Below are 25,875 nucleotides of genomic sequence, written 5' to 3'. Positions count from 1 at the left end.
AGATGTTTGATCGAAACCGGCGATAAAGTCCCGCCTCCACGCTACAAATACAGGACGTCTATTGGCTTGGTTGAGTGTCAATCTACGTAAACGTGATTCAATTGGTTACACTAAAGGCGTATTCTCTCGCTTACTCAAAAGAGGTGCATTCCAATTGGTCGACATGGATGTCAATCGAAAAAGTCTTCTGTCACATGGTCTCTGAAACATGGCTGCCCCCATGCAGTGTGGAGTGGAAACACAAAGCTCCGAAAGCAGCATGTCTCTGAAGAAAGCTCTGACGGCTGTTTCACCGCTCACTCTGCGGATTGTTGCTGAATGTCCAGTGACGAAAGCAAGAGCTTGTGAACTCGCCCTGCCTCATTGTACTGTCAGTACTCCGGTGTTTATGCCTGTTGGGACCCAGGGGACTCTGAAGGGAATCACCGTGGATCAGCTGGAGAGCCTGGGATGTCAGATCTGCCTTGGTAACACCTATCACCTTGGCATGAGACCGGTAGGGGACATACATACATAGGGGAGGGAATCTTCAGGCATCTCACGATTCGATTGTGATTCAATATAAATAAATTAAATTATAAATAATTTAATAAATAAATTATATATATATATATATAATTTTCCCACCCCTAATACATTAGAGTCAATGATGTGATACCAAAATGCTCTGTTGAAGAGCATTTCCTTAAGTTACGTAAGGTTTATTTGCATAAAAATGTACCATAAAGTTAGGGGTGACGATACGATTCATGATTTGCATGTCTCAATACGATATATCCCGATACAAAACAATATGACATACATCACGATATATCATGATATCAGTATTTACAAATTTGACCTTTACAAGTACAAAATGGTATGAAATAAAAAAAAAAAAAAAAAAATTAGGGCCGTGGCTACGGGTACATGAAACATAATCGTAGACTGCCACTCTATTGATACGCAGCACCCCTCATTGGTCAGTTTAGGTCACGTGATAGGTGCACCACGTGACTCAAAGTTCCGTCGTTTGTGTTTTAGCTCAGATTTATTTTTAGCTACCCCGCTAACCCTTTTATTTTAACCCCAAGCCCAACTGTAACCCTATCCTTAACCCTAAAATGTTTATTTTTGTTGGAAATGTATTTTTAAAGGTGGAATTTGCCTTGTTAAACATGTTAAAACGAAGAGAGAAAATAAAAATTGTCAAATGTGGGGGTCAAACTTACGTTGGCGAAACCCACGATCGCGGTGAGTGCGGCGCCTTTTACCACATGACTATCCCAGCACGGTAGTGACACAGACACATTGCGTCTATGTAGAAAATCTCTATAGTCCCAGGGGCTATGGCTACGTTTAACGTACATCCAGACACTTTGTTTTTTTTAAACTTGCGAGAACAAGTCAATGGAAACTAACTGTAATTTATGTACAAATATCAAAGACAAGTGGTATGTTTATCAAACTGTCAAATGACATTTTCCTACAACATATTCTGATTCTGTTAAGTTCTTAAATTCTTAAAAAGAAACAACCACCACTCATAGCTATAAAAGTGCCCAGTGGTTCACTGTTCCACTGTTATCATAATAGATCATAAACAAATCCGATCACAATAGTTTGTAAAGCTGTTTAATTATTCTTCTCTAAGGGACCTGAATTGATTGAAAAAGCCAACGGTTTGCATGGGTTCATGAACTGGAAGAGAAACCTTTTAACAGTAAGTGTGACCTTTCTAACCTGCATTAAACACGGTTAACTAAACACTTTGATTGTGGATTTCTCATACATGGGGCGTTTGATGTGTGTTGTGAGTGTTTATACTAAGTGACATTTATATTTACAGGACAGTGGAGGCTTTCAGATGGTGTCTCTCGTTGAACTCTCAGAGGTCACAGAGGAAGGCGTCAGGTTCAAGTCCCCCTACGATGGCAAAGAGATCCTGTTGAGTCCAGAGAAGTCTGTCAGCATACAGAATAGCTTGGGTCAGTAAAGACTGAAATAGTGGCGATTTGTTATAGTTTACGCTGCTTTGGCATCAGGAGCCTCATTTGCTGAAATAACAAACAGTGATCCAAATTAGGAAAACGTATTTAATAAAAAAGATGTTGCACAGGTTTTATTAGAGAGATAACATTAAATCCTCAAAAAAAAAAACAGATTGTATGGCAAACAAGGACAATTACTAAATTGTTGATTGGCTTTTTGCATTGAGATGCAACTGCAAATACATTCTCTTACATATCAAATCATAGGTTCTTTGATTTCTTTTTTCTCATGTCTAAACCTCACAAGCCCGTGATAATGATCCCTCAACCCCTTTTTGGGTCCTGACCTATTAGTTGAGAACCCCTGGTCTATGAACACATTGAGTTCTGACAAACATGTTTGATAACCTGCAGGTATACATCGAAATATTGTTTCAGCAAAACAAAGCCCCTTGCAATGCCTGTTGATAATTCTTTTCTATTTTAATATGCAAAAAAATTGTCAGATCTCAGAAATCGATTTTTAATAGTTTAGGTGAATGTATAGATAATTAATTAATGGCAGTGGCTATGGATCCGTTAAATGTATCCATACCCTGCCACTCTATGCATGCGCAGCGTCCCTCATTGACCAGTTTAGTGTCAAGTGTCAGTGACTTAAAGTGTCATCAGTTGTATTATAGCTCATATTTATTTTTAGCTACCCCTTTTATTTTATCTCTATCCCTAACCCAGGAAATACTCTAAAATGTTTATTTTTTTTGTATATGTATATTTAAAGGTGGAATTTGCCACGTTAAAATGAAAAAAATATATGTCAAAAGTGGGATTCGAACCCACGGCAGCAGATGAAGAATCTTTGAGTCAGGCACCTTAGACCACTCAGCCATCCTGACACAATGACGAGGGTCAATGGACGAATAATGTATCTCTAGACACTTTCTTAATTAAATCAGTATTTTTGAAGAATAAATCAACCTTAGCTTCAAATTAGTCTAAAAGGTTTATGAAATACAAAAAGCCAAAGAGCTGTGTGTGTGTGTGTGTAGAGTTTTGAATATAGTGTCGGGCTGTGAGGCCTAGCTACAGAGCTAATGTAGTCAAAGTCAAATAAAAACAAGCTTATTTTACCAACTGCATTTCTTTGGTTCATTTTTTTTTTTTTTTTTAACCAAGAATCAATAAACCAATCGTTTTCGTTTTTGTAAGATGCTAAAAATGTCAATATGTTAGTGGTAGTGCTGCCTGTGTAAGTAAGTATGTTTAAATTTTCTTCTTCAAAAAAGACAAACCTTCAATCAACACATATTATAAACTGTTTTATAAGAAACAATTCACCAAGTCCTTGCAGCTGTTTGTCTTGGAAAAATAATATATTTTACCCACTGCAGTAATGAAGATGTTTGGAACCACATTTCAGTTTCCCCTTTCACTCAGCCTCTCTCTGTGTTTGCTTGTTTGTGTGTTTTCAGGCTCAGACATCATGATGCAGTTGGATGATGTGGTGAGCAGCACAGTGAGTGGACCGAGGGTGGAGGAGGCCATGCACAGATCCATTCGCTGGCTCGACCGCTGCATAGCAGCAAACAAAAACCCTGACAAACAGAATCTGTTTGCAATCATCCAAGGAGGGCTGAATGCTGAGCTGCGCAGGGCTTGTTTAGAGGGTACGTGTGTTTGTATTGAGTCTGACTCTACCGAGAGCAGTGTTTCCCAAATGGGGGTACGTGCTGGCACTACAGGGGGTACTTGCGAAAGAGAGAGGAAAATTAACAAATGAAAGTATTAAAAATATGGTGTTTTTTTAATGTTTATTTTTAGTTAAAAATGATGAACACAATGAATATTACCAGGAACTCACAAATTGTCAACAATAACACGCAAAATAAGAGAAAAATATACTGAATAATAAAAAAGAACAGATAAACAACAACAAAATACACAAAATGACACCAAAAACACACTGAGAGAAAAATATGTATCATTTCCAGCAACACACAAAACGACAGCAAAGACACTAAATGAGAGAAAAATACACAAAACTAACAGAAAAACACATAAAACGACAAAAGAAACAACCAAACGACACCAAAAACACAAGCACTGAGATAGAATAAATTAAATAATATCAACAACAACAAAAACGACAACAATAACACACAAAATAAGAGAAAGAATATACTGACGAAATAAGACGAGCAGACAAACAACAAAAAACTATAGAAATAAATCTATTCAGGAGGCACCAAATACTGTTTCATTCCACTTATTTCCAAAATATGATTCTTTAAAATGTGTGGTATCACTTATTAATTCCATCATGATGCTGTATGGTTGTTTTTTCACAGAATTCTGAGCAAAATGTTGCATTCAAAAGTAAGAAAGAGGGTAGTTCAGCCAAAATTTTGAGAACCACTGATCTAGAGGACACTCGTGCATGCTCAGAGAGAACATGTAAACCCTGAACAGAAAGGAGAGCAACTTATTTCCCTAAAGATCAAGTGATTAAAATACATTTATGTAACATTTTCCTGCAGAAAATCCAACAATCAGACATGGATCATGGATCAGCTTGCATTTGTACATTGTTTCCATAGAAATGACTAAGAGGGACGTTCCTGGTTTTGCTATTGGAGGTTTGAGCGGCGGAGAGGAGAAGGACGACTTTTGGCGGATGGTCACGCTGAGCACTGACCACCTGCCACGGGAAAAACCTCGTTACCTCATGGGCGTTGGGTGTGTTCACCTTTACACGCTGTGACCCATCACCATTGTCAGGCACCAGATTAGCGACAGTGATGCTAACTGTAACGCGGCTGCCCGGTCTCCGTTTCTTACAGGTATGCTGTGGATCTGGTGGTGTGTGTCGCCCTGGGGTGTGACATGTTTGACTGTGTCTTTCCAACCCGCACTGCAGTAAGCTCCTCCCTACATCTCTTATCTGAGAACACGCAGAAAGAGGAACTAACATCATCAAAGTGTCTGACAGTTATTGTCATTTTTTCATTAGAGGTTCGGCTCTGCTTTGGTCCCCTGGGGTTCTGTCCAAGTCAAACACAAGCAATATGCCAAAGACTTCCAGCCTATTGACCCAGACTGTCAGTGTCCTACTTGCAAGCGGTAAAGCACATGACATGCAATTTCATCATCATTATACACATAATTCACTTTTAATGTAGAAAAAAATGTATCTGGGGTCGCCGGATATTTAAATGGGGTCATTACCTGAATAAGGTCTGGAACCTCTGTGTTAAATCCATAGATTGTACTGTTCACTATAAAGAGTTCATGGGTATTTTAGTGATTGCTTTGCTGATGAATGGATGTTTTATTTTTTATTACAGGCACAGTCGGGCATACCTGCACGCTCTGTTTAAAAGTGACACTGCGGCTATGCACCACATCACCATTCATAATATCTCCTACCAGGTCAGTATAGGAAACATCTACTATGTAGTTATATCAACTGAACCCATTAACAATAATACACATATATTTAGAGGTATACGTAGCAATTGACTTTACAGGGTGTTGGTTTGGGTTAAACTAACTAGGGGTGAGTATTGGCGAGGATGTTGCAATACGATACGGTCACAATCCGATATTATCGCAATATTCTACCTAGTTAATATCAAAATTAAACGTAGAGATGAAAAATCAATTTACTGTATATGTTCATCAGAAGATATTGATCATTCAGAGGACCAATTGAGTCAAAACTATTTGCTTCAAAACATCCTATTTATTATTTATTATTAGTGTTTTTGCACATTTTCACTGAAAAAAATAAAATGTAGTGTTACACGCTGCCATCATAAAATCAAGTGCATCAAGTAACCATTGCAGCACATTGAAAGCATTGTAATCACCAATGAAATACTGCACAAATACACAAAAATATTTATTAAATATAAAAAAAAATTAAAAAATCGATTTTTTTAATTTAAAAAATCGATTTAAAATTGGCACCAAAAAAAATCGCGATATATCATGAAATCGATTTTTTTTCACACCCCTAAAACTAACTGTGCACTTAACGTTGCTTACCTACTATTCACAATTAATAGCTGTTGTTTCAAATTGCTTATGCTCACAATTTGTCTCTAATCTGATCACATTAAAGGGATCCTCCACTGTTTTTACAAATGTGGCCTAAATCTTTTGAAATGTCCTTATTAGAAGATCTATGCCTAACAAGACGCATTATTTTGTATTCGTTATATCGCCTTTGACTTGATCTGACGTGTTTGTGACACAGTGCAACGCAGCGGTTGGACAAAATGAATGATTATCACCTTAAAAGCACTATTTTTGTAATTAATAGAGATAAGGATTGAGAAGAAAGTGACTAAGCAGGTGAATGTTTGAAGCAGCTTAATGATTCTTCTGCTGTTACTGTGATAAACACACACCCTAATGCGCTGAGACGGACTCACAATCACAAGAGTCGCTTAAATAGTCACGTGTTTTACTGTAATGTGCAGTTTTTTTGGCTGAAAACAATAACAACAGTTTGTGGATAGCAAAATAAAATTGCTTTGGTGATCACTGATCTCCCTCGCAAGAACGAGGCATGAAGTCTGCGTCTATAGACACGCCCACTCATTGATACACATGAAGGCTTCAAAACAGCCTGTTTATAGAAGCGTCATGAAAGTGACTTTTCAGGAGCTGAAACTCCAGAAAACAGGCGAGTTTGGGAAAATAAACCTCAAATACTATGTTGTTGGGCTTCTCAGAACAAATGGAGATGGGTGATAGCACAATACTGAACCTTTCAGATGTTTACCTTATGATGCGGCCTTTCTAAAAAGATGAAATATAGAGTAGAGTGCACAGCTGAGGTTCACCTTTGGCTGACCTCCAGCTTGTTTTAGGCGCACATTGTGGATCTTTAGTAATCACGTTAGTTTTCGTCAGTTCATCAAACATTTTTCTTTGCAGCTCTCCCTGATGCGTTCTGTGAGGCAGAGCATCGTGGAAGGACGTTTTCCTCAGTTTATACAGACGTTCATGAGGCGGATGTTTCTCTCTCGTGACCAGTATCCCAGCTGGGCTGTGGACGCCTTGGCTTCTGTCAACATCACCCTAGAGTAGCATCACAAGGATATAGTCTGATACAGTGACTCAACATTTTTATTGCCCTTTTTTAACCTGTAAATAAGTCTATTTCAACTTTCTGGTTAGATTTTAATGTATTTTTTTTTATTATTTTGTTCTATATGTACAGTATATACAATGACAAGGATTGTAGCTTTAGTTCTGAAATCAATCCTGACCTTCTCACGTTACGCACTTGGTGCAAACTATCTTGAAAGTGTGGATAATGATCATTTCAGACTGAATGGGTTTTTAATGAGGTTTGAAACACATGAAGTATATCTACAAACATGTTGAGACACTATTTGTTGTTACCATGGATACTCGGCTCGGCCCACCCACTTCAAATGAGAGGCTTTCCTGTCTTTGAACATCATAAACAATCTGTGCTTGTGTTTGAATGTGTTCTTTTCTCTTGTTTTGTTTTTTTTTTCAAACGAAGGTACATCTGCAGGAAATGAAAATCCACATGGGGTTTGAGCTGTCACGCTAATGAACCATTGTTTATCAAGAGATAAATAAGTCCAACTCTCAACATGTTTTGTATTTTATTGTGGCCACTAGAGGGCAGAATAGATTACATCAGCGCCTGCAGAATCATAAATTACTAGTATGACCGTAAAAGGAGGATTTCTTTGTTTGTGTGATTGTTTTTGTAAGATACATTTATCGAACCCCTGTTGCCCCTGACATGCATATGCTTATTTTGCTTTATTGCAACTTAATTTACACATTATCCATTTATTCAAAACTTTGTTTAAACCGTTGCAAGTGTGCAATTTAACATAAAAAAGATGTTTACAGTTAAATAAAAATAGCTAATTTTGTCATGCAATTCATTGTATTTTAACATTTTACTAAAATGTTATCCCATGCGTTTACAACACTTTGAAAATCTGTATTGTTGTTTTTATTTTTAATATTCGCTTGTTGTTTTTCTGTAAAATCCATGAGCACAAAGTGCAGGTCAGGTTTGCACTGGAGATCAAATGTTGTGTTTAAACGGTTAGTACTTAGTACCTCTCAGTAGAGTGTTATTGGCTGGATGTAGGTCATTAAAATGAGGCAAAGGAGGACAATTTAAATAACACCTGTTTGCTGTGGCTTCCAGTCAAATGTCCTCTTGAGCACTGCATCTGATCTGCATTAATCACATATACCTCTGACCATAGGCCAGCATGGAGTGCTGCTCCTGGAGGGTTTAATACATATAAGACGCACTGTGCAAGTGTTTGTTACATTGGGGTTTTTAATTAGTGTTCACAGGCTAAAATGTCATCAATTTTGGCAACAATAACTTTATTATCTCCTCTGATGAGCATTCTGGTGGTAATGGGAGTGCTGGGTGACTGTAGGAACCATCAAAAGCTTGGCTCATGCACAAATCCTGTTAATTGCTGAAAATCCAGAGCTCATGAATTTATTTTCCGAATTCTAAAAATTATTATGCACGAAAATTGTGTGTAATCCAGCAGCCTTTTTTGCTTTCATGACAAATTCATCATCCTTATAACTGAATCAGAATCAGGGACGTTTTATTTGCCAACACAGTTTAAAAACAGTAAAAGTATTTAAAAAAAAAACAAAACAAACCAGAAACACTGTAATAGTAATAATAATACATATAAGGATAAATATATATATATAAGTGCTGCAGGTAATCTGTCAATATATATATATATATATATATATATATATATATATATATTGTCTAATAACTGCACTTTTCATCCACTAATGATCAGAAAAGTCCTGATTACGTGGCAATGAAAGAGAGCAAATAATGATAAGTGTCATAACAGGCTCACGACGTGGGTTCGTGCACGTGTCCACAATCTGACATTTAATGTGGAGCCCGTGTGATAAGGACAGTTTCATTTTTATTTTTATTTTTTTTTTTTAAATTTTTTTAGAGTTTCACAAATCAGATGATAAAACACGAATTAGTGATGATAATGCTTCACAATCACAGGCCTATATCTATCTTAATAACATAGTCTGAGTGGCTCACGATTCATTCCCTCAGGCTTCGTCACATTTGCTTCCAGTGCATCTGTGGCGCTCGGACTGAGAGGATGATGCTGGCAACCAGTTGCTCCCAAGCTGTCTGGGAGTAGTGAAGCCCCCCTCGACCTGCTGTACAAAAGTCAAGCTTTTCTCAAGCAACTTGGTGGTTTTTGATTATTTATTTTTTTAGTGAAAGGAGACGATTGAAGAGGTGCCATGGAGCTGGTGTGTCTGTTTGGTACGCAAGGAGAAGACCCCATTTGGATTTAGAGGGGACCACCACCCCACCCCGAGGTGCGGTGACTGCGCGGTGGGGTCCGTCTTCGTCCCTGGGTTTGAAGAAGGAGCACAATGGTTGAGATGGAGAAGGAGGTGCTACCTCTGCCCCCTCGGTACCGTTTCCGAGACCTGTTGCTCGGGGACTGGCAGACCGATGACAGGTAGGCTACGGTTCCATCGTTTTACGCACGGGGGGCGCACTGATTCCGGAGTGCATGAGCGCACCGTGAGAGCCTATATCAACATGTCCCGAAAGTGTGTTTTTGTTCAGTATTTTCCCGTTTGTGCCTCAGTGGCTCAGGTGCATAAACCATTGAGCTGCTCTGCTTAGACTGAGGATGCTGCAACAGGTTTCACGCTGTGTGCATGCACGCACATCCTTGTTTTTAAACAGTTATTACAGTAATCCTATCACACCCCTACTAATACATTCCACTACGCACTTTGTGCATATCTGTTCATTTAAGGGAATTCACTTTAATCCATTCATAGTAGCCTATCATGTTTGCATTTGTAATGTGTTTGGAGAAGCAAGATGACATACCAACTGAAGGCTTTACCCATAATGCCTTATTACAAGTGACTATCATCAGCTGTTACCTGGACAGGCAGGTTAATCTTACTGTGTGTCTCAGTAACAGGTATTTAACCTTTGCTTATAGCTACTCCCATTGGCATCTATACATGCAATGTAATGGGCTTTGCTTCTTGCAATTTCATCATGTTACCTCATGGGAAATGCTATTTTGTTTTGTTTTTTCTCTCTCTCAGTTTAATGCCTGATGTCTCCCGTTGCTAGGTGAAAATAAAGTATCATGCTTGTGGTTTTAAATGGGTCTCCCAAATATGATAATTTTATGGGGTTATCTCGCTGACAGCATGAAGGACACGGACAGCACTACCACTAACATATTGCTATTCTTAGCATCTTATGATAATGAGCCCACAATAATGATATTATTGGTTCATTGATTATTGATAAGGAAAAAGAACCAAATAAATGCGGTTGGTGAAATAAGCATGCTATTATTTGACTTTAACTCTGGATGTACTATACTAGAGCTGTAATCAGGCCTTACAGTCCAAAAGTTACAGCCCAACACTGTATTCAAAACTGTACACACACACACAGCTCGTTGGCCTTTTGTCAAGAATGAGTCATTTATGCATTTTTTATAAACATAAATAAATTACATTTTGACTTTGATTCACTTCCTCAGCATTTGTGACCGTACCCAACCCAGATCTTCAGCTTCAGACTTACAAACTGAGTCTTAAAACCATAACAATCTGGTACCCTCCACGATACATCTTAAGACGTTTTATTATATCGATATCTTGTCTTGCGGTATTTCGTCCCACCTTTGCTAATTTTATGGGTTTTTTTTGGCATGTACACCAATTTTTAGGTGAATTGCAACTTCCATCTCATTACTTGAAGATCTGTGATACATAAATGTATTTAATTGACAACGTTAGTTTTCTCTAAGAGAGGTGGATACCTGAGAGCATTGATCACCGTGAGAAAACCCAGGTTTTTGAAGGAAATTAATCTCAGGAATCATACATTTTGTTAAACTGCATTTTATCTTGGTCGCCAACCAACACCACTCACAGTTTAGATTTAAGATTCATGGGTAGCACTTTAAAATCAGTCCTGAATTGTGTATTTAAGCTTTTTTTTATGTAGTTGGTATGTTCTCCCTTTGCTTTTGTGTTTTTTTCCCTTAGTTTTCTGTTGATTTAGTCTCCAAACCAGTCATGGAGAATAAATGTGTGAGAATTTGATTGTATATCTTGGTGTGTTGTTGCTGCTATAGAGTAGTCGATCCTGTCCAGGGTGCACACATCTCACAATGATACGCTCCAATGGACTCTTGCATCCACAGGATTACTATTGCAATTGAAAAGGAGGACCAGAAGGTTGTAACTAATGATTTGTTTACAGCGTATATTTACATTTTATTTTATTTTTTCAGAGGTAGATCACTTATCTCTAACAAACACATATCACACCCCATTGAGCAGCTATTTATGAAAACAGTCATGTGTTTAATTTGCCATGGTGTGTAGGACTGTATGGTTGTCAGCATCCATGTATGTGTATGTGTTTGTGAGTGCCAGTATTATCACTTTGTTTAAAGAAGAAACAAAGTCATGGAAAGGGTCAAGATGCTTCTATCAGTGCTCAGGAAGCATTTACAATAACAAAATGGGCAGATTAGGGTTGACAATAGCCATGATTGGAAATGACACATAGTTTAATTACAGCAGAATCCTGCAGTCGTCTCTTACCTGCTGTGGTTTAAGCTTCTTAAGACGCACAGGGGCTTAGAGCGCTCTGAGGAGGGCAAGCACATTCAAGCTCTATAGCTTAAACTTCAATACCTGAATTTCAACATGTGTATGCAAACTTATCTCTTTGACACACATGGATAAACAGTGTTCTGGGAAAACCCCGCTGAGCCTTATAATCCCTCGCCTGTCACCCCCATGTGCTTCCAGTGTGCATTCCTTTTTCTCTCTTCACATCCCTCTGAGACTGTGTGTCCATGTGTGTTTATATACCTCTTTCTCATTCACCATACAGCCTCTCTTCAATCTCTTTTTCTTTTATTCTTATTTCTTACAGAAGTCCCTCCAATACCACCGAACCTGCCCAACTGTCTACTATTAAACTCAATAAAATAGATTTGATAAAAGATAATAAAAGAGAACAACATTCTTAGCACAGATATTGAAAGGAACAAATTCATATGCTGAATCATTTAATTTTTTTGGTCACTTCATCCTCTTAAAGTTTTATTCCATGTACCTTATATCCATAGACAAAAACTGTTCTGGGGGATTCATGGTTCGGAAAAATAATCGTTGCTCCCCTCCAATATTACATTTTTATAATTTATACAATGCTGCAGGAAATCTGTTTTTATTGGTTGATCCTCCAAATAAAATAATACATCACATGATCTTGTCAATCTTGCTCTTCTTGTCAAACAACAAGTGTTTCCTTGTCATTAAAGCTGATATCCGGAGTTTCTGAGAAACGGCTCGATATCCCGCCCTAAGCAGCCTCACTTCCTCCCACTGCCTCTCCCAATCTACCCAAAGCCACGCCTCTACTTTTCTGCATGCGCATCGCGGAACATAACAAGGTCACATTGGGTCACATTGATATAGGTCTATGGGTCAGGTAAGAGCCAAAATCATATTTAACTGTTTGCTGTTGTGACGCGCGGCCTTGTTTCCGTGCACAGTTCCACATTCACTTTGATTGACAGTCTCGAAAACAGGAAGTCGAAGCCTATTGGCTGGGTGCAGTCAGCAATCGTTTCCATTTGTATAGGGGTCTATAGGACAAAGGAGGGACTTATATACATTAATGTATATGAATGACCACCGGCAGTAGACCATAGTAAAAGACTAGTTAGGTATTTTTTTTGCATTTCAAAAGAATCATAGATAAACATAGATTTCTCAGAAACTCTGGATATCAGCTTTAATGCATGTTTGATATAATCCTAGCATTGCTGTCAACTCTTCAGATCTTCCACTCATTGATCACCTTTCAGAGTGACTTATAACTAATTTGAGCAAAGATTATTTCGTTTGACTCAATTCTTTGAAACAACATATATTGTCCAAGACAATATTCTATTTTTAACTCCCACCTCTTGCTGAACTCTGCTCGCCGAGGGTCATGAGAGACAATGGTCAGGGTGATGTCAGCCCTGAAGCTGAAGAGCGAGACTTACAAATAATGGTTGGTGTGTAGATCTCTGGTAGAAACCAACAGGAACTGGCGGGCCATGCGGTTTGTATAGCAGAGGTATGAGAGGAGACATGGAGAAAGACAATCCAACTGCTTCAAAAAAGATTCTGGCAAACTGTTTTATGCCTCACAGCTTATAGACCTTTCTGCCTCGCATCACTGTTTATTACCTCGACTCAATGTTGAACGTCAACTGAAGCCGTCAAGACATGGCAAGTGTTAGAGAAACACATCCAGCTGCTGACATAATTCTGTCAGAACTTACAAAAAAAAAGGTCGACAACAGCACAGAAAATGATACTTGAGTAGACCCTGACACGGTTAAAAAAGAGATACTCATGCCTTTTGTAGGTTTTTTACCGGAAGACCAAATGTGCAATATGTATGGAATTTTAATGACTTAACACTTGTTCACATATGAATAATCACTGAAATTGTGTAAAAGTTAAGCTGGGTACACACACATAAACGATCGGGTCGTTTTTTTCCTGATTGACTGCTAGGATATAATTTTTTTGTGCTCTGACTTTAGGGGGATATGCTACGAAGCGAGATTACCTCTTATCGCACAAACTTCCCGGGATTGAATCAGTGTGTGCTGTCCTACTAAGCTCGCTAACGTCTTACGGAGCTAAACCACCATGGTAACTTAGGCTGAACTACTAACCTGGTCGACACCAGGTTTTTTTCTGCTTGGATCTTAGCGAGTGCTAAAGCCCCGCCTCCTCCAATCAGTTCTCTTAAAAAGTGAGCTGTCCAACAAAAGGTAATGTGTGAACACATCACTGTGTGGATCTGATATGACAGCTGACAGGAGGGAGAGAATATTTAGACATCAATGCAATCCTTTTGTTTACCGATGACATCCTTTAGGAAAGTTAGAGATTTATATCTGATGGCCAGATCTACAGTCAGCTAATGAAGCCTGTGTGTCCGTATGCGCGGACAGGTGATGTCATTAATTAATTCATTCATTTATACGCTAGTGAGGCTGACCGCATCAGCAGGAACATACTACAGTGAAACATTGAGCTCTCATCCCGGTGTGTGTGATAAATAGGTCTACTTGAAGAGAAAAATGTGTCTGCTGTAATAAAGGGAAACTGGTCAGAGCTCTGTCTATCATCCCATCCAATCAATTAATATCATAAATAATCTCACGCTTTTACGCATTCACAGAATCGGCGATTCGCTGCCAGCATTCCTTCCTGGTGCCGCGCTAGGATGCAATACTGGTGCACTGCACTAGTAACACTGTTGCTCTTCACTGTCATCATGTATTTAAATTCATTATATTTGTTTAAGATCATAAGCTGTTCCTCCATTATAAAAAAGGTCGCTCTGTCAGGGTTCTCCATTGATTGGTCAGACGTTGCAATCTCCACGACTTTTATGTGAACGCGCACATACCAAGGCTGAAAACACTTTGCTTAAATTAGCGTGTTGTCATCGACGGCTTCTCTCTGACAGGGAATGGTTGGTTAGGTGAAGCCCGCTAACAGAGATTAATCCAGGATATAATTATCTTGCTTCATAGCATACCCCCCAGGTGGCGTTCGAAATCACTTTTTCAAGTCGAGGGTCTGAAATTACCTAAAGTCCGAGTTGCTTGGAATGCAACGTTAGATCATAATGTTAATCTCATTTGATCATGTGAGAGATCTGGCTCGAGGGAGATCTGTGATTGGACAGAGTCGTTATGTGTGCTGATCTGTGTTGACATTATCGATGCATCAAACACGGTACGATCAAAACTGTTCTATGTCTGATTTATCGTTAAAAAAAACTCTTGAAATTTAAAAAACATTTATCTGTGTGCCCTGCTTTACCATGCCAACAACATATTTCAGCTGGCTGGGTGTAAGATGTGGTTATGTACCTTGAATCAATGGAATGATCATCATAAAAGGCAGAGTAGGCTAGCATGATGTAATGTTGCATCGTATGTTAATAGTACCTTTACAAAGTACATTACATCAAGTTGCACGTCAGATAGTGGTGATGAAACAATGAGCAAAGATAGGCCTATAAAGACTCAAGCTAAAGCCACAAAAAAGACTTAATAATTATTGATCTGTTTTATATCTAAAGATGGTAAATGGACTTGATTTATATAGCGCTTTATCACCACACTGAAGCAGTCTCAAAGCGCTTTACATATCACCTCATTCACCCATTCACCCTCACATTCACACACCAGTGGGACAGGACTGCCATGCAAGGCGCTAGTCGACCACTGGGAGCAACTTATGGTTCAGTGTCTTGCCCAAGGACACTTCGACACATAGTCAGGTACTGGGATCGAACCCCCAACCTCTCGATCAGAAGACAACCCACTACCACCTGAGCCACGGTCACCCACGATGTGTGTGTTTAGTCATTATGTCCTTTGTTATTACTTCCTATACCTTAAATATGGTGTTTGCTATAGAGTGTTAATATTGGGCGGGCCTCCAGCCTTTCTTTCTCTATGAGCTCAACTCTGATATCCTAAAGGTCTTCTTAATGTTGTCGTGCTGTCATGACTGATTCTCTTCATTTGGTTCTCTCTTCAGGTGGTGGTAGAGATCACTTGGCCCAATCTAATAGGTAGGGCTAGAAGCTCAAGCATGTAAGGGCTGAGAATAGACCCATTGCTCCTCCAGGCACCTAGCATGCTTCCCTAAAGACGGTTATGGATTAGCGAGGAGACCCTGTCAACCCTGGACATACAGGGGGGATTTTATTCCTCTAATTGCCTGAGCCTTGAGTTTCCTGCCAAAAAAAAGTTGGTGGAAGTGGTTCAGGTCAAGTTTGTTCAGGCTTCTTTGTTAAAGATAAATACCAGTATGGGAAATCAGGCACACAGAGCTGATGTGTGTTCACTGTTCAGTGTTTGGTTCATGAGTACTGATTGCTAAAATTGCACAAGTTTCAGCAAAACGTACTGTATTTGAATTAATACAGACTTCCAAACTGGGATACCTATACTTTTCTTTAAATAAATGTGTGCACTTCAGTGGCTGATCAACTATGTCCAAACAACCCGGTCTCACAGATTTTTGTGCATTAACACCAAAACAGTATATACAGGTATATTATGTCGTGCTATTAGAGCACAAATATTTGTGTCGTCTTTGTGCAATAACAGCATGATGTATTGTTGTACATTACCTGCATGACATTCAATGGGCTCACGTCAGGTCACGTCACTGCTGACTCCTCAATGAAAAACAATGGCGGGAATCTCATATATTTTAGTGGCAAATTGGCTTATTTCAAGATAGATTGTGGCTTTAGAATTGTTTTGATTACATTTCTAGTGAGAAATGTACCCTTAACTTTCATAGTATCCATTTGGTTTATGTAAATGATCTGTATTTTTCCGGTACAACGGACATTCTTCTGTGGTTGCTACGACAACCTATGGAGGTCAAAAGCATCTATTCACAGGCCGAGTGAATGTCAATTTTCTTGCTTTGTTATTTCATTATTATCAGTATTTTTATTTATATCCCTTCACATTTTGATGTGTTCCTACACCTACTGTACATGTCGTTTGCACAGTGTTTACTATGGGGACACGTAAAGAAGCTATATTTTAAGATATTTCACTTGTTTCAGTTAAAACATTTTTTAGTTCTGTTAAAAACTTTTTTAGTTCTGTTAAAAAATGTTTTTATTTCGTTAAAAATGTTAAAGATTTGTATTTGTCATGCGCATGAACATGATGAAATAACATCCCCAAGTTCCCAGTTAAGCCCTTAAATAATAGAGTAAAGTATTATAGTATAAATAAATAAAAATAGAAAAATAGGAAAACACCATCCATCCATTAATCACGTTTCTTATCTCCAGCTCTCATTGGGCGTTAGGCGAGGGTAGGGCCCTGTACAGGGCACCCAGCTAGAAAAACAATGATTATAAAAATATGTACAAAAATAATACAAATATACAATAATATACAAAAACAATAGAACACCTACAGAAACAGCATTAACAAATAATTAAAAAGAATGTTCAGATTATTTGGACAAGATATTTGTGTTTGCCGAACGCTCCAAAGGCTAAAGAAAATAATTTCAAATGTTAAATATCTACCTGTGTTATGATTCCTCACATCAAATGTTTAATATTGGTTTGACTAAGTGTTCATTTTGTGATATTAGCTGTGAGACAATTTAGTATGTTTCTTTTTTTCTTTTTCTTTTCTTTTTATACATGTAATCACAAAAATGTTTTAGATTTCATTACAAGATTGGGTTTTGGGTCAGGATTCCGTTTTGAGGTTAATATGAATAAAAATAAAAATTAATTTTGGCAAAGCTTTTAATCCATAAGTCACATTTACTAAATCAGTTGTAAATATTTAAAAACAATGTAGATTTTGTTCATTCTGAACCTGTTGTAGAAATATCCTACAATATTGGGATTAAGTTGTAAAATAATCCAATATCAGGAAATTAGGCTTTTGTTGGCTCAAATAACAGCCATGCTAATAGCAGATGTCAATGATCATTGGGACATGCTATGGAACGAGTCAAACTGTTCTTCTAAATGTGTGAATATGCTCCAAAAGACATGGGGTCTTTTTCCTGTTCATGCTGTTAGTGTTTGAACAAAGGCAATTGTTTATGGGGCTCTGAATTGCTGACTTTGCTGTTTGAGTTCTTGCGCTAACTTAAAGCCTGTTAACCTTTTGACCCTGTTGTTGTTGTTTTTTTTTTTTTTTTTGCTTTTATAAAGCCTCAACAAGAGATACAGACCTGAAACTTAAAGGGGACATATTATGAAAAATTCACCTTTACAGTTTTATTTACTTTTTATTACATATTAAGTAAGTTGAGAGTCAACCACCACAGAAAATGTGAAATAAAACCATCCCAGTCATTTGTTTGTGGTCTGTTTAAGTCTTACAAATCAGAGAAAATTGCTCTGTTTCAAATTTGCAGGGTTTGTGATGTCACAAAACCTTAGGGAAAGAAAATACCCTCCCCTCCCCTGGTAACTCCACCCATGGACTCCACCCCCAACCTGATGAAAACTTTTGAGAAAGTCCGCCATTGTATTTCTTGCTCGCAAAGGAATGATGGCTACCGGTAAAACTAAATACAGAACTTTCCTGCTGCCGGTGCTGCTCCTCCCTAGTGAACGTACACTGTAGTGTAAGCACTATTTGTTCATGCGGAGATGTACTCCGCAGGTGTACTCGTATCGCTGATCTGACGTTTTTGTGGCACAATCCGACACAACGATTGGAGAAAACAAATGATTATCACCTTAAATGCACTGTTCCTGTAGTTAGAAGAGCAATGGAGGAGGAGAAAGTGATTTAGCAGCTTAACACTCTGGTGAGGGTTTGAAAGACTGCTGCTGCTGCTGCTGCTGACATACACGGACCCTGAAGTCCTGAAACGGACTCAAAACAACAATAGCCGCTTAAATAGCCATGTGTTTTAATGTAATGTGCAGTTTTTTTGGCTGAAAACAATAACAGTGTGTATAGCAAAAATAAAATCGCTTTGGTGATCACTGATCACCCTGTGAAAGAGCAAGACATGAAGTGAGCGAGCGTCTATAGACACACCCACTCATGAATATGCATATGTAGGCCCCAAAATGGCCCAATTTTAGAACTGCTTAAAAAGTAACTTTTCAGAGGACTAAAACTCTGGAAAACTGTTTTTGGGGTTCTTAGAACAAATGGAGATGGGTGAAAAACTGCATAATATGTCTCTGAGAATCATATTGTCACATAATGTTGGTCTTATTTCACAAACCCCTCCCAAACTGGAAGTAGCTGCAGGAAGGTAGTAGGGCCTCCAAATTTAAAATGTTGTTTTCTGGCAGAAATGTAAATATATCCTATAAAGCTCATCTTATCTGGAGCAAATCCGACAAAGTTATGATGCTTAACTTCCTGTCTTGATTGAAATTGCCACACCCTGTATGGACATTAGAAAGGAAGGAAGGACATAAAAACACCACAGACGTGATCCTTAGGGAGAGCAGAACAAAATACAAAAAAATGTATCTTCCTAGGTTTAAAGAGAAAAAATTGACCCTTGTGAAATTGGGAACATACTCACAAGAGCTTTTGTGGGCTAAAAATCAAGCTTCAACATTTCTACTCGGTCAATAGCCACCATATTTTACAGACATGATCTAGGACCCAAGGGTACCATGTGCTGTGAATTTTACTCATCTAGGAGTTAAGAGGCCTTTGCAATCTCTCAGAGAACCTACTAACACAGGTGGAGGGAAATTAACTCATGAGACAAAGGTGCTAGAACAAAACCAAACACATTAATGGATTCATCTCAGCTTGTACTTTCAGGAATGAGGACCCTTATCGTGGTGGACCCTTGCTTTACAAAGATAGGCCCAGGAAGATCCAAGTCGGCCGGGGCCTCAATATGTTGTAGAACCCCACAGGGGCTTTCCAAAGATGCCCCAATTACTGTAAGTCTCTATGACTTAGGGTACTCAAATTAGAACACTTCAAAATGTTCTAGTGGCCATTCTACCTGTTCTGGACTCAGGTTGATGAGACCTTTCCAAAGAGGTGCGAATCGGATGAAAACTGCCCGAGTTGTGAACTTGGGGTACAAAATCTTAGAAATTAAAATCTAAAACCCCATCAGGTGCTAAATACCTGATGGGGTGAATTTTTGTGAATTTCAATGTGGAGAACCTGAGCTAGGAACCTGAATTTTCCATATGTTGTAGACCTCTGTGAGGCCTTTTCAACAGTACTTCCCATAAAGGGTGCTAGAGCGTTGGTTCTACCACGGCTGGACTTGGCTTGATGAGACCTTTCTGTGGATCTCTCATTCAATGGGATCGGAGCAAGGATGGGTGAGTTGATCAGGCTTCTGACCAGAGAAACAGCCTCTGGGGGCAGGAATGGAACCAGCTAGAGGTCTGGTTCTTACATATGTTTAGGGGCCTGTTAAGCTAATACAGGAACTGTTGTCCCCACCTCGCAATCCTGAGTTAAAGCCCAACGATCACCAAAGTGGTGACAAAATGGCTGCCTGAAAGTGTGATTCGGGGGCTAGCTGTTGGGAATGAGGCCATCTTTTAACATAGCAGGATGCAACCAAGTATGGCTGAAAGTAGAGATTGTAAGGATGCTGTGTTTGAAATTTGAGCCCTTTTGCTCAATGAATAACAATGTTCATTTTAATGCTAATGAACTGTTTGGGATACAAAGTGGTGGAGGGAAATCAAATGTAGCTCCTCTCCAATCTTTGGAGGGTTCTCCAAAGTTGATGAGTGAAGTATTTAGTATCAGAACAGTCTTTTCAATAATTTGTTAATGCTGTCGCTGTCGGGGTTCTATTGTTTTTGTTCATTATTGTATATTTGTATTATTTTTGTATATATTATTTTTAAAGAACTCGAGATGAGAGCCAATGAGAACTGGAAATAAGCACCAGCAGACCCCCGCAACTCTGAAAAAAGATAAAAGACCGTCAGAAAATTGATTAATGGATGGATGTTTTCCTATTTTTATTCATTTATACTATTATTCTTTTCTCTATTTATTTTTTATGGGCTTAACTGGGAACTTGGGGATGTTATTTCATATCATGTTCATGACAAATAGTCATGCACATAACAAACAGGGCTGACAGGTGGTCATGTGACCTAACATGTCCCCATAGTAAACACTGCGCAAACGACGTGTAGGTGTAGGAACACATTCAAATGTGAAAGAATATAAATAAAAATATTGATAATAATGAAAAAACAAAGCAAGAAAATAATTACAACATCCATTCGGCCCGCGAACGGATATTAATCTGCTTTTGGTTTGATGATTTTTGGCCTCCATAGGTTGTCATAGCAACCACAGATGAATGTCCGTTTTATTGGAAAAAATACAGATCGTTTACATAAACCTAATGGATACTATGAAAGTTAAGGGCACATTTCTCATTAGAAATGTCATCAAAACAATTCTAAAGCCACAATCTATCTTGAAATAAGGCAATTTGCCACTAAAATATGCGTAATTTCCGCCACTGTTTTTCATTGAGGTGTCAGAAGTGACGTGACCTGGCGTCAGCCCATTGAATCTCATGCAGTTAATGCACGACGATACATTGTGTCATAATTGCACAAAGACAACACAAATATTTGTGTTCTAATAGCACGACATAATAGATATAATGTTGTGGTGTTAATGCACAAATATCTGTGAGACCGGGTTTGTTCAAACCGTACATCTCAATGCAAAGTGTCAGAAGCTGTGATGTGAAACACATTACTACCTGAATATAGAGTAGCGGGCGTGCTCTTTGGAGTGATAAGTAACACTCAGACAATCAATCACAATGTGAAAGACAAGACTGAGATTTTTCTAGCCATGTGAACAGTGCATGGCTGACTGCATTTTCCCAAGTGTACAGAGAATGGAGGCGTGGTTGCATCATCATGTCAAAAGTCAAAAACCTCTGAACAACTTCACCTCCCTTACATAGTTTGGAGAATACCATTTTCTTCTCTTAATATGACTGCACAGCAATGCACAAGGCCACAAGGTCAATAAGGGAAAAAAACCAGACAGATCTACAGCAGCTCATTCTAAACTTGAATACAGGAAACAAAGAGGGGACTGGAAACCAGGACGTAAACAATGCAAATTGCCTCCCCTATTACCGTAATCAATATTCTTGGCAATGTTTTGTCTGTATTTCAAGTTTTGAATTTTTAATTGGCATACTGACTGACTAACTGATTTGACCAGTGACGTGCAGTCAGAGTAGGCAAGGTAGGCAGTGCCTACCCAAGGGTGGATTGTTTGTGTTTCCAACACTAACAACGAATGTGCTGCCGTGTCATGAGATATATCTTGTTGGGAGAGTATGGAGGCTATATTAAATAATTGTTTCTCTAAGGATGTTTTACAATGTTGATTTTGTTCACACTTGCCAGCCAAAACATATGAAATTGTCATTGGTGTCGACATTGATAGTCTCGATTTGCAACGCCCTGCCTACCCAACCTTAGTGCTCACGGCACGTCACTGGATTTGACTGATTCATTGTTATATTGATGTATTCATTGGCCTATTTGGTTGAGTGTATTGTTTCTTGATATGTTCTCGTCCTTGGCTCTATTGTGTGGTCCTAACATCCTTAACACAAATATGGCTTTACTCAGACTTTGCACTATGCTTAGATTAATTGTTAAAGTTCATGTTCATGTTTGATATTAAATATTCATACAAATGACAGCATAGTTACCGTCGAGTCAAATTTCTTGTTTATATGCACAACCTCTCCTGTTACATTTCAATTTGTGGGACAAAGGAAATTTAAACAAAACACAATTGACAGCCTCAGTGGGAGCTTTTGTCTGGATCTTGGATTACCATACAAATGACAGCTCTTTGTTCTTAAAACTATCTCTTATTGGCTGTCGCCAACACGTTTTCTCTCTTTCAATCACTGTGTGCAATCCTCTCTCCACGTCTATTTTCCTTTCCTCCAGCCTAATTCTTCCTGTCAAGTCTTAATCCAGTAAGGCCAGTGTGGAACATGATCCATCAATGATGTCAATATTCATGCTAGTTAGTTTTACTGTGCACTCTGTACTGGCAGTTAGATGGATGGCACAGTCATTTAGTTTCATCCTAGAGCTCATATGAGTGTGCTTCATCTCATTCAGTGAAGCATTTAGAAGGGTGGACTCTCAGTGTTTTGGAGCTTTTCTTGCATTAAGCAATGCACAGAGGCAGTAGTGGCATTAATAAGCATTTTAGTGAAACAAATGCTTTGTTCAAAGAGAGGAGTCTTTCTGTGTTTATCTCATATCGGTCAGTTTTGACTCAAGATGCAAAAACAGCTCTCACCTCCTTCAATCAAAAATAATAATGTAAGGCTCTTTCAGCACTTGATAAAATGTTTCGGGGAGAAAACCCAAGCAATAAGTTTGAATAAAAAGATTGCAATAACATTTGGGGGAAGAGCATAAGAGGCTATAGCAGGGAAACATCATCCAACATACGATAGTTTATTTTGAGATATAAGAAGAGGGCTCATTGGTTGCATGGTCAAGTCGGCATGAGAGAGATGTTGTGAAAACAAACCAAAATGAAGACTTTTGTTTATATAAGTTCTATGCATGTTAAATTGTTCTGCCCTTTTCTTGAAATTGCCTTTGGATGCACTGCCTCCAGTAGCATATTTTTAAATTAGACGTTTGTCCAGTCATATTTCAGCCATTAAGTGATGCCAAGAGTAGAAACATCTGCCTTGAGGCCTTTAGAATCAGTATTGCAAGCAGCTGTGGCCAAAGTAAATGTACACTCAAACTGTTGTTTTAATCAAACAGATTTTCAGTTACAAGCATAAAAACATGTCTGCGTTTCAACTGTCTTTAATTGGGCAGTCAGAAAGTACAGTCCCTCCAGGAATTTGCGATGTTGCGACTGTTAAGGCAAATTCAGCCTATCCCCACAAATTCTGCAGAGCCCCGCATTTATGTCCAATCATCGCAACATTTTTACAATTTTGACCCATCTGACGAAGCCAAAAATGTTTCTCTTCGATTCTACGGACAGGTGTTGTGAAAAAATTCTGTGTCCCAACAAAATGGTGGTTCCAGTTGATCCAGTAGCACAAGCCACTGTCAGCTAACAAAGCCGGCAGCTCATGGTGGGTCCACCGGAGCCCCTGGTGGCGGGAAATTCCCTTGAAAAAGCTGCCTCAAACTCAGGCATTTTTGGTCGCAACAATCACACAAATTAGCCACGAAATCTCAAAGTCACAGAAAGTAGATCAGTGGCTGGGTTTCCATTACAGATTTTCGCAAAATAAAAGTGATATTTCTAAATTTCTAAAGTACAATAGCGCTTTGAAGGAGCCTCGTAACTCCCGTGAAATCTTATCCCGCGAGACTTCGCTGCAGGAGAATGGATGCTCAGAACCTCCTTATAAAACTCTGTATTTCGTTGTTGTTTGCTGTCTAATGTGGCAGTAATATGCTAACAAATGTCCCAGTGTCCTCTTCTGTTTACACGTACCGCGCCATGTTTTCTCGGAGAGAAGTGGTCATGTGACTATGTACTTTCATGTCATGCGACCATGTACGTCACGTTCTGTGATGTGTATTTGCGGAAAAAAGTGTTTCCATTGCGCTTTTGCGACACATTTCAATATCAAAATATCTGAAATTCCTCCTCATGAAATAATACAAATTTTTTAATGATATTTGAGTGTTTTCTTTTTTTAATATCAGGTGTTTCCATTGCCAGTTTTTATTGCGCAATTTAGATTTTGCGCATTTCCAAGGGTAATACAAAACACAGCCAATGAGAGCCATGATAGATTACTTTCTGTAGTGACTTCAGTGAGGTACAACGCAAGAGTAATTTGTTTCTTATTTGGAAAACATAGGAGTTTTAGTAACTAATTTGATATTTATAACGTCAATGTTACTTTATTTAGTTAATTTTGAAATGTGAATTTTAGCTGTCGATCCAGAAAACAGAGACTTATTGTATTTTTTGAATGTGTTGCTTTGTAAATAATATCCTTTCTTGTTGGTCTGTCTGAGAAATTAAAGACACCTGTAACCATTGCATTTAGCTTTGGAAATAAAAGATCAGGACACATTTATTTCATTCATTCATTCACTCTCTGACATCACTAAACTTTATTAGCTTGGGCACTAAATTATCCCACCAGCCTGTCAGTTTTAGACAATCCCTGTAAAGATATTTGAGCCCTCTTATTGTAGACACAAACATGTCCACAGGGTTGACCAGCATGTGTTCGACTTTTGTGGTGTTTGATACAGCTTGAGGACCTGCTGTTTGATGCCATTTAGAAAATTTTTCGGAAGACTGCTCCCCTGTTCCAAAACTGTGTTAGCCTATACTCCACAGGAGCTGACTTTCAATCTTTGAATCCACAGGGTGAGCCAATATAGATGGTGCTTTTTTTTCTTCTTTTTTTCATGAATCCCTCCTTTTATTTTTCACATTCTAAAAGTGTTCATGTTTTGATTTGCATATCTGAAGCTGAGGCCGTCTCCAAATATCTAGGGCTAGGGTTTAATTCCTTAACTTTTAATGAAGTGTATCAAATCAAGTAGTATTTGGTTTCCTAATTGGTGAAATGAATGTGATGATTCTATTTTCTACTGTCCTAATCATCATCACTTAGTGATGAACTCAAATGGCAGAATGCAACCATGCTCTGCCTCCCTTAGTTTGACATAAAATACCTTTCCATATGGCTGCAGATCCTCTAACAAGATTGTTACAAGAGAGGGCATTTCAAAGCTGGTTACGTCTTGTAGCCGGAGTAGGTATTTGCATGTGCATTTGCTTTGATGATGAATAGAAAGTTTGAATCCACAGGAACCCAGCAGGTTCATAATGCACTACACACTATATGCTTTTATATGACCCATATACCAGGGAATACATTACATATTACTTGTAAATGATTGGTACTCTCCTACTGGGCTTTGCCAGTTGTTGGAGTTTACATGTATTCACTTATTTGTTTCTCCCCGCATGCAGATAAAGAAATAGGTACCATTTAAAACAAAAACAAAACAAAAAAGTTCTGGTTATCATATCATTCTAATGTCCACATTTATCTCTAAGAGCAATGGGCTACTGAAATCTGACATCTCCTCCGTCAGCCTGAATATAGGTTGTCAACTTGTAATTATATGGAAACAAGATCCTGTCAGATCAGAATGAGATTTTCATTTCTGTTGGAAAATAAATACACCTTTTCCTTT

At 38.5% G+C, this 25,875-nt stretch overlaps 2 protein-coding genes and 1 non-coding gene across 6 annotated transcripts in view; 2 read left to right on the top strand and 1 right to left on the bottom strand.

The window, feature by feature from the left end:
• Nucleotides 1-25: 25 nt before the first annotated feature.
• On the top strand, nt 26-7,750 carry qtrt1 (queuine tRNA-ribosyltransferase 1). Of its 2 annotated transcripts, XM_028454927.1 has the most exons (9): nt 26-496; nt 1,634-1,702; nt 1,829-1,967; nt 3,443-3,637; nt 4,568-4,706; nt 4,811-4,886; nt 4,981-5,090; nt 5,315-5,399; nt 6,915-7,750. In XM_028454927.1, exons 1-9 carry the CDS (start codon nt 209-211, stop codon nt 7,065-7,067), a joined length of 1,254 nt encoding a protein of 417 aa, XP_028310728.1. In that variant the 5' UTR covers nt 26-208; the 3' UTR covers nt 7,068-7,750. The 2 variants fall into 2 exon arrangements, with proteins under 2 accessions (XP_028310728.1, XP_028310729.1); XM_028454928.1 differs by lacking the exon at nt 1,634-1,702.
• Nucleotides 2,786-2,866, bottom strand: trnal-caa (transfer RNA leucine (anticodon CAA)). Its single transcript is given in 2 exon segments — nt 2,786-2,820; nt 2,829-2,866. It is a non-coding gene; the product is annotated as a tRNA-Leu (tRNA).
• Nucleotides 7,751-9,137: 1,387 nt separating the features above from the next.
• kcnt2b (potassium sodium-activated channel subfamily T member 2b) overlaps nt 9,138-25,875 on the top strand; it is a 61,564-nt gene continuing 44,826 nt past the window's right edge. For all 3 annotated transcript variants that reach the window (XM_028454895.1, XM_028454894.1, XM_028454893.1), the window contains exon 1: nt 9,138-9,517. In XM_028454895.1, the coding sequence (XP_028310696.1) occupies nt 9,429-9,517 (89 nt within the window). In that variant the 5' untranslated portion in view covers nt 9,138-9,428. The remainder of the gene's footprint in view (nt 9,518-25,875) is intronic.

This window comes from Gouania willdenowi, chromosome 8 (genome assembly GCF_900634775.1).
Source record: "Gouania willdenowi chromosome 8, fGouWil2.1, whole genome shotgun sequence".
Taxonomy (NCBI): Eukaryota; Metazoa; Chordata; class Actinopteri; order Blenniiformes; family Gobiesocidae; genus Gouania; species Gouania willdenowi.
Note: the sequence above shows the minus strand (reverse complement) of the source record. Positions and strands in the feature narration are given on the sequence as shown.

Coding starts and splice junctions, on each gene's coding strand:
- qtrt1 (XM_028454927.1), top strand. CDS start 209: ATGGCTGCCCCCATGCAGTGTGGAGTGGAAACACAAAGCTCCGAAAGC. Junction 4,707..4,810: donor CGTTACCTCATGGGCGTTGG/GTGTGTTCACCT, acceptor CGTTTCTTACAG/GTATGCTGTGGATCTGGTGG. Junction 5,091..5,314: donor CAGTGTCCTACTTGCAAGCG/GTAAAGCACATG, acceptor TTTTTATTACAG/GCACAGTCGGGCATACCTGC.